This window comes from Orycteropus afer, unplaced genomic scaffold (genome assembly GCF_000298275.1).
Source record: "Orycteropus afer afer isolate SDZICR_OR568_19922 unplaced genomic scaffold, OryAfe1.0 scaffold00052, whole genome shotgun sequence".
In the NCBI taxonomy this organism is placed as follows: Eukaryota; Metazoa; Chordata; class Mammalia; order Tubulidentata; family Orycteropodidae; genus Orycteropus; species Orycteropus afer.
The window spans coordinates 10,032,994-10,042,440 of NW_006921639.1; the positions used below are offsets into that span (position 1 = coordinate 10,032,994).

A 9,447-nucleotide genomic window follows, 5' to 3' on the forward strand; every position below is an offset into this window, starting at 1 on the left:
TATCTCTACGGAAGTAGATTGCCCAATCTTCCTTCTAAGGAGTGGCTGGTGGGTTTGAACTGCCATTCTTCTGGTTAGCAGTCAAATGCCTTAGGCACTTTATATTGTTTTTCTAATTGGATCTTCCAATTTACTGGAGTAACTCCTTAAATGAACCTATAATTTTTTTTTTTTTTTACCATTTTTCACTATTATAAGTAACGTTGTAATTGCTTTTTTTAGATACAACTTACATGTTTCTGATTTGCTTCCTGAGACTAAATTCTCGGATGTAGAATTACTAAGTGAAAGAGTAGGAACAGTTTTAAAGCCCTTGATACTGAATAATTGTTTTTCATAGGGTTCTAACATTTCATATTTTCACTAGTATTCTATGAGAGTACTGTTTTGGGAGAATTAAAGAAAAACCTAAGTCTGTTATTTTGATTGGTTAAAAATGGTATTGGTCATTTTAATTTGCTTTGTTTATAAAAGTAGGTTGAAATGTTCTTTGAAAGACCCCTTATGGTATCTCTTGTGACATGATAATATTTCAACAAAAATTTCAGAATGAGTTTTCTTTGAAGTGCACTTCAATGTTTTGTATTCTGGAGCTTTCCATTCACGATTCATGGCTCTTACTCTCTTAGTTAGGAAACTAGATCTTTGCTCTGTGTGTTCCCCGGTTTGCTAGGCAGCCTCAGACAGGTTTTTCAGGTCTGCCACAGTTCACATGTTGAGTAGATTTGATCAGAAAGTAGAAACAGGGCAGTAGTTCTTGGCATGCGGAGGTACCCTGTGACCAGGTAGCCTTCCATAATCAAACAGAGAGTTGGGACATTTTTCAGGTATCAGAAAGGACTTTTTCCTAGGGCAGGTGAAAACATACTCACTAGCAAAGTAGGTCTTCAGTCTACCTGAATCTGAGAGGAATTGTTAAGGGAGACATTGATTAAATTAAGAAAGCCATTTAAAAAGACAAAAGAAGCTGAAACTGCAGATAAGGGTGTGGAGAGAAGAGGTGGTGAGGGCCCCAGGAGCATCCTCCTGGGCTGGCGCGGCCGCCACCATTCGTTCCGCTGCAGAATGCAGAAACAAGCACTGCCTTTAGTGGGCCTGCTGCTCAGGACGGTAGGCTCATTCTTTTTTTTTCATTGTGATTTGGGTGAAAGTTTACAGAGCAAATTCCTTTTCCATAGAGCAGTTCATGCATATTTTGTTCCACGACATTGATTGTAATTCCCCACAGTGTAACAGCTCTCTTCCCACTTCCTCCCCATAGTTACCTCTTTCCTGTGTCCTTCCCTCACATGCACTACCCCCTTCCTCAGCCATTTCCTTGTGCACACACTGCCCTTCTGTTCTCCTAAGATTGATTGCTCCAGGGAATGTATCTGCTTGATGTAAATATCCTATGTACCTGTCGGTTTTTTGGCTGGAAGCCACAGGAGTGAGTTCAGTTCTAGGCCTGAGGGGAAACTAGGGGCCATAGTCTCAGGGGTCTCACCAGGCTCTATCGGACAGGCTGTCAGGCTCATTCTTAAATTCCTTTCCTTTGCTAAGTATCTTATACATTTCTAGTATTACATGAATTTATTTTCCAAAATGGAAAGTTTTCATTGTTTTGTTAATTTCAAAAATAATACAAATTATAATATTTGTTGTTAAATGTTACATATTTTATGCTAAAATGTAAAAGCATATAAAATGGAGAGTGAGAGTCTGCCATAATCCCAAAGATAGTCACTGTTAAGAGTTAAGTTTGTATCTCAGAGACCATTTTATGCATTTACAATTATAAATACACACACACACATATACACATAAGCTCTTCTATAACGTTTTCCCCCCCATGGGTCAATACATTCTTTTATTTTTTTGCAGTGTTCCCTCCGCTCCCCTCCCACCCCTGGCAACAAAGAAAGAGAGTTTCCTTCCATATATAACCCTTTCCTTGACTTTTTACAATAATGAACTAATACGATATTTGTCACTCTGTGCTAGACTTATTTCACTCAGCATAATGTCCTCCAAGTTCATCCATGTATGTGGTGCTTTGCTGACTCTACATTATTCTTTAGTGCTGCATTGTTGTTGTTTTTGTTTGCCGTTGAGTTGGCCCCGACTCATAGCGACCCCTCCTTGGGTTTCCAAGGCAGTATCACTACAGAAGTAGGATTGCCCAACCTTCCTTCCGAGGAGTGGCTGGTGGGTTTGAACTGTCAACCTTCTGGTGAGCAGTCAAGTGCCTGCATAGTATTCCATTATGTGTATGTACCATAGTTTGGTTACCCATTCTTCTGTTGATGGGCATGTAGGTTGTTTCCATCTTTTTGCTATTGTAAATAGTGCTGTGATGGACATGGGTGTGCATATATCTGTTCTTGTCCTGGCTCTCACTTCTCTAGGATATATATCTAATAATGGGATTGTTGGGTCAAATGGTATCTCCAATTCCAGCTTTCTAAGGAATCACCATACTGCTTTCTGTGGTGGTTGTATTACCTCACAGTCCCACCAGCAGTGTATGAGAGTCCCAATCTCTTCAGACCCCCACCAGCATTTATTTTTCTGTCTCATTGAACCTTGCTGTCAGTGCTGGGGTGACATGAAATCTCATTGTTCTATAACTTTTTTTCCCACTGTCACATATACCTGTTTTTCATGTCAATACATGTAATTGTTGTTATGTGCCGTCGAGTCGGCCCCAACTCATAGCGACCCCTCCTTGGGTTTCTGAGGCAGTATCACTACAGAATACATGTATTTAACTTCAGTCCTATTATCGATGCACAGTATTTGATTATATGGATGTGCCTTAATATATTTAACAAGTCCTCCTTCTGATGGGCTTCTAAGTCTCTTGCTTTTTTTTTACTGTTATAAGCAGTGCTGTAATGAAATGAATTTCATACATCTTGACCCATGTGGCTCTTTCTGTGCTTAGAATAAATTCCTAGATCTGGAATTTTGGGATTAAAAACTAAATATTTTAAATTTATTTCTTGTCATACTGCTTTGAGACCTTTGGGACTAATTTACACTCCCACCAAAAGTATATGACACCATTTCCCAATACCCTCACTAATATTTCTAATGGGTTGTGGCCTTTTTTTTTTTTTTTTAACTTATTTGTAGGTTTTTGGCTTTTTTTTTTTTTTTAACTTTTTATTGTGATTTTGGTGAAAGTTTACAGAGAAAACTGTTTTCGATTAAATAATTCATACACATTTTGTTTTGTGATGTTGATTGTAAGCCCTGCAGTAACACAACAGCATTCTTTCTACTTCCTCTTGTGTTTACCATTTCCATTCATCCTTCTTTCCCACCCTTACCTGCCTTCCATAGTCTTCGGGGTCCTACCATCTCTACTAGACCAATAAGCCTGGTCCTTTTTTTAGAAATTATTTCGTGTTTGTTCCACATTTTTCACCCACTCTATCCAGGACCTCCTCCTGTGGTTCCTTTCAGAGTGGTCAGCAGTGGTAACCAAGCATCATCTAGTTCTTCAAGTCTCAGGGTTGTGGAGGCTGGGTTTGCGAGGTCCATTGCTCCTTTGAACTAATTGTTTCCAGGTGGCTTTGATTTTCTTTGCTCCAGGCGGGGAAAGACCAGTAGCAGCACTCTAGATGGTTTTCATCTTCTTTTGATGCTTCCTATGTTGTTTGCCCATAGAATTTTTCAGGATTGCAACTTAAGGCTTGAATTTTTCCTTCAATTCTTTCAGCTTGAGAAATTTTTATTGTGTTCTTTCCTTTTGGTTTTCTAATTCTAGATCTTCGTACATTTCATCATACTACTTTACTTTGCCTTCTATAGCCACCTTTTGAAATCATCTCTTAGCTCTTTTACTTCATCATTTCTTCCATTTGGTTTAGTTACTTTCCATTCAAGAGCAAATTTCAGAGTCTCTTTTCACATCCAATTTGATCTTTTCTTTTTTGTCTTTTTAATGACCTTTTGCTTCTTTCATGTATGATATCTTTGTCACTCCACAATTTGTGTGATCTTCAGTCATTCATGTTCACTACTTCAAAGTCAGGTGGGATATACTGAAGGTTGTGCTTTGGCTCTCTGGGACTTTGACTTTGTTTTAGGCAGTTTAATTTGAAAGACTATATAAGCAAGTGTTTATATACCATGTGGCAGGCTTTACCAAGTACTTTGTATATATTATAAATCATCTCAGAACTTGGTGAGATAGTCATTATTACTCCTGTGGAGAAAACTGATTCTGAGAAAGATGTGAGTGACTTGCCCAAGGTGACAGCCTAGTCAGTGGCCAAGCTAGGATTCACACCTCGTCTGTCTTCCCAACATTTGCTCTGACATTACACGAGTACTTCTTAACCATTTCTGCATGTTGAATCACATGACGAGCACTTTCATAACACAGGTGCTCTGGGCGGTAGTAAGATTGGTTTTGAGTGAAGACTACCATTTTAAATGCATATATCCAAAAACCAGAAAGATAAAATAAATGAACTAACCATTTAAGTGTAGAAGCCAGAGAAAAATTGTAAAATAAACCTATGTGAAAGATTAAAAGAATAAACCAAAAAAAAAAAAAAATACAGTGCCGTCAAGTTGGATCCAACTCATAGCGACCCCTCCTTGGGTTTCTGAGGCGGTATCACCATGGAAGTAGATTGCCTTATTTTCCTTCTGAGGAGTGGCTGGTGGATTTGAACTGCCCGCCTTCTGATTAGCAGTTAGATGCCTTAGACACTACACCACCAGAGCTCCTAGATTAAAGGAATATGTTTTTAAAAATAGAAGACAGTTGTTCCTGTTCAACCACAATATTAAAATTCTGGTATTTAAATTTGACTCTCTTTTTTCTTTCTAGGTCTGAAGGCATCACAAATGGTCGGGCTCAGCTACTCTGGTTCATGCAGACTTTGCTCTTTGGAATAGCATCTCTCTCCATCTTGATTGCTTACAGAGCAAAGCGCCAAAAGCAGATTTAAAGAAGCCATTTAAAAACTTTATACTTTGACATTCAACCCCATCTTTTTTGGTGGTGGGTGGGATGGTGCGGTATTTACTCAATCTTTCTACTTTGTAGAAAGTTTCTCTTCTTCAAAGCTGTTTGAAACCCTCTAGTTAGTCATGTTTCTTTTGTATGCTGTGGTAGAGTTTGAGTAGACCACTTTCTACTTGAGAGAAGTAGGGGAAGATTTTTGCTTCTCAGTTCCAAAGTAAACTCTTTGGCACAGTGCTTCAGGCTATCTTCTTGAAGACCTTGACTGTGTTAGTGCTCTCCCCATCATCTGAGCTAAGAACTTAGCGATTGCTTTGGATGCTTTCCTCTTTAGTATACCACTGGGCCGGGTGGACAAGTTCTTCTGTCATGTCAGGACATATTTCCCATTCCCACTGCAGCAACTCTTGTCCAGGTTCTTTCTTAGCACCTGGACCATGGCAGCAGCCTCCTAATTTCTCAGTTTTCTGCACTTCACTACACCACAAAATTAATCTTTTCAAACTCATGCAAGTTGGAACTGTCTTGCCCTCACACATTCAGGTGTTCCTCCTGGCCTACAAAATAAAGGCCAGACACACCTTAACCTGATACTTCCATGACACTGTCTTAATTTTCCAACTTTATCACTCTGACTACTACTTAAGCAAAGTTCTAATTTTTAGCTAATCTCAGCTTTCTGCTAGTCCCCTACAAAATGAATTTGCCTATTGGCTTCTGCCTTCTGATTAGAACACTTACCTCATTTCCACCATCTTTCCTTTCTCAAAAAATTTTCCATTTTTCTGTACTAAAATAGAGCATCCCTTCCACAATACATCAATTCCATAGACATTCATTAGGCACCTGTGAGGAAGATCTGAGCTCTTAACCTCCAGAGAAAGAAGGAAGATGAGGGGGTGTCTGGGGGGGCAGGCTGAGAGATTAGCTCCCCTTACATAGAGGCACGGAGGACATACTTAAAACCCAGAGGGGATGACTGGGGAATGCCTTCCCACATCCCTTCCTTCATGGAGCCCTGGAGACCTCCCCATGGTCTGAGTATGTTGGTGTCTGGTGGTCACTGCCAGATTGTTCCTTTAGTACCACATCTTATCTTGATTTTCCCCTGAGTCCCTGACCTGCTGTGTCATGCACACATACTGTCTATCAGTGTTTATTGAACAGATAAGAGAATCTCAGATTCCACATTCCTCTTGTTCTATATCATTCCAGTTTTCATGTGAAAATAGCAGAACCCATTTAGTGTATTCTTATCTCAAAGAAAAGCCCACCTTACATTTCTGTAGATCCTCTGGTGGGAAAGCTGTTACCGTTTTTATACTTTCTTGTTTTCTAACACTTTCTCTAGACTCTGAGTGTCTCTCATAGCCCTGGCTTATTCAAACACAGATATTCTTGTTCCAGAGATGCTAACCCATGCGTTATCCAAAGAGGTATTCCCTGTCCTGTTCACCTAGTTATACCTTACTACTACTGACCTGGTTGCCAGGGGTGGTACACTGACTCTGTCGCCTTACCTGGTAGAATGAGCTTCACGCCTAGGAGCCATTAGGACTCTTCCTGCAGGACCATGTGCTGCTTCTCTGGGAACTAGTCCTCATTCCCTTTCTGTGATACAGTGGGGTGGGCGAGGTTATTTGGGTTATGAGAAAAGTCCCCCCCGCAAAAAAAAAAAGCCCCATGTAAAAATACAACCCTGAAAGATGAGCCATGAATTTTTTCTAGTGGAGATAAATTTCTGCAATGTCTTTGCCTTTCCCTGTTTCTCTTGTGATTAAGGGATTGCTAAACTATAAAAAAGATTTTTGATCATGGAGTTAACATGATGGGAATCCAATCTAGACTTTTTTAAAGTATGATCTTCTCCACGGAAGAATAATCATGACAGTCATATTAGTGGTGGCAAATTACTGAGTGAAAGTGAAATGGATTAATGTGAATAAAATGCTGTGAAATGTCTCTCCCATCCAGTGCTTTTTTGGTATTTGTCAGTTTTGATATATTGTCACATGATTGATTCTCTTTTGTCTCAAATAGATGACTATGGAACTATGAAACTCTGTACAGCTCAAATATTAGTTTGTTTTTCACTGATGAGGAAATGCAGAATACCTGGCTGTAGGGCCCATGCTGCTCCTTACGTTTCAGGAACTGCCATGGCCCGCTTTTCGATACACACTCAGTTACTGGGGTAGGCACAAATGTCTCTTTTTCAAACACTATTTCTTACATTCAGCGTTAGGACTCCATGCAATCCAAGTAGACATGCTTTATCTTGTTTTCATCAGGATTGTCTCCTTTTTGTTTTCATTCTTATTTTCATTACATCCAGCATTTGGTAAGTAAGCAGCAAGTAGGAGGAATAAAAGCTGATTAATATTCAAGTTTTTCTTTAAAGCCAAAAGTGTTGTACCCTTTCATCTTAGTTGGGCTATTAGGGCTTTGCACCAAAGGGAGTCTTAGCAATGGCTGCAGGTCATTCATTTTATACACCTAGAAGCTGCGTCCCAGGAAGGTGAAGTTATTTATACACCACCACCCGGAGAGGCAGGACTCTGGCTGGGCTCTGTGTACTGCCCCTCCCAGCAGCACAGGAACTTAGAAGTAAATCTGTGAAGCCAAAAAGAACAAACAAATAAGAGACATCCTGGCTTTTTGTTGCAGTCATGGTGGTGATGTAAGGGAGACAGCTTTATGCTGAATTTGGATGAGAAAAGGCATCTTGATAAAAACAGCTGTGGGAAGACAGACCAAACTCTTCACCCAACACCCCATCCCAAAGATTTCCGGAACATGTACAGTTGGGAAGAACAACAACAAAAAACCCACACAAAGTAGTGAGCTCAAATAAGAATGTGCCCAATTAATAAACGCTATTTGTTACATTCAACGTGTTTAGGATTAGGCAATCCAAGTAAAGCCATGGTGTTAACCCAAGTATTCAGTTCAAGAGTATTCAGTTTTAAGAGATCACGTTCCAGATGTTTCAAAAGGTTCCTTAGCAAGACAACTTGCCATCTCAGAAAGCTCTGAAGTCTTTCCATTGAGGCTCTGAAAATATGGCAGAGAGGACTTGTAACAGGTTAGAGACGAGTGCAATCACGTTTTTATATTGCCAAGGCCCTTCCTCGAGCCTCCTTAATTATTAAAGGTCTTAGTTTAGGCTACCTGGGTTATAAAAATCAGTCGTCCTTCCCTTACCAGCACAGAGAAAACATTGCTAGCAGGGTAGCTGAGTAGTAACACTTGTAAGTCCATGAGACTTTTCTCTCTGCAAGGCTTCTTGTCCACAGCAATTGTAAATTATGTTACCCTGTTATTCAAGTAATTCAAGGCTGGACATTGAGAATCTATAGTTACCATTCTGCATTTCTCTTTATGAAGACGAGTTTTATACTCGTTTTCCATGGTGGACGTTGAAAAATACTATTCAGGGAAACAGTCAAGAAAGAGTGTTTACTTTTCTCTAAATGCATCTTTTATTAACACATTGCGCTGGATATTCCTAGTACTTAAAATTACTCTAAATAAGAATTGCCACTGAAATTGATCAAGTCTTGACATGGCTGTAAATGAAAGAGAAGAAGGGCATCTATAATACAAAACAGTAAAGTGTTTCCTAAGCTTCCAGACAAAGAGAGCACCTTCACAACTTTTGTCATGTCTACACTAGACCTGAATTTATTAAAGAAATTCATTAATAATTTAAGAAAAATAAAAAATCTTCCTAAAGCAAGAATAAAAATGAAATCACAGACTTGGTTTATTATATATTTTCCCAAGACATAAGAATAAAACAATCATTACCTAAACTCACCATGTATTGAGTAATTTCCCACATTCTGAGTAAGCAAAAAATTTTGCCCTTCATTAAAAAGTTTTAGAAATAGTGTAGCTACCCTGGATGCTACCAGCCAGTGATGGGAAAGGGTAAAGGGGAAAAAAATCTCCCGTGTTCAAGGGCTCAGAATGTTTGCCACACAAAGAGCCTGTACTACAAACACTTTTGGATTTGGAGGAAGGCTTCAGAGAATAAAAGAAAAACTCCAGGCAAAAGTATAAGAGATGAAGGGAGGGAAGAAACTGGCATCAAAGAAAAATAAGAGAGTTTTTTTTAAAAAAATCCTGAATTTAAACTATGTGTGTTCTGAACAATTTCCAGGATGGCATATGTGTGTATGTATGTGTTGAAAGGAGAGAAATCTAGGTGAATGGGATATGAGAGTAAGCCCAAGTAGTTGTTTTATTAGGGGGAAATATAAATAACTAGCGATAAATATAAGAAAGGAACAGGGATACACAGTGAAGTGAGGAACTGGGTACCTACCATAAAAACAAAAACATGTAATTGTTTTTATTTTGAAAAAAATCTCTAACTCAAAAAAAGTTACTAGAAGAGTCCAAGAACATCCTTACACCCTTTACCGCCTACTTCTACAAATTGTTAACATTTTGCCACACTTGCAATGCCATTCTCTCTT

At 39.1% G+C, this 9,447-nt stretch overlaps 1 protein-coding gene across 1 annotated transcript in view; it reads left to right on the forward strand.

Moving 5' to 3' along the window:
• Positions 1-4,949, forward strand: part of TMEM254 (transmembrane protein 254) — an 11,493-nt gene extending 6,544 nt beyond the window's left edge. Inside the window, exon 4 of the mRNA XM_007938641.2 lies at positions 4,829-4,949. Within this exon, the coding sequence (XP_007936832.2) occupies positions 4,829-4,949 (121 nt within the window). The remainder of the gene's footprint in view (positions 1-4,828) is intronic.
• The last annotated feature ends 4,498 nt before the right edge of the window (positions 4,950-9,447 follow it).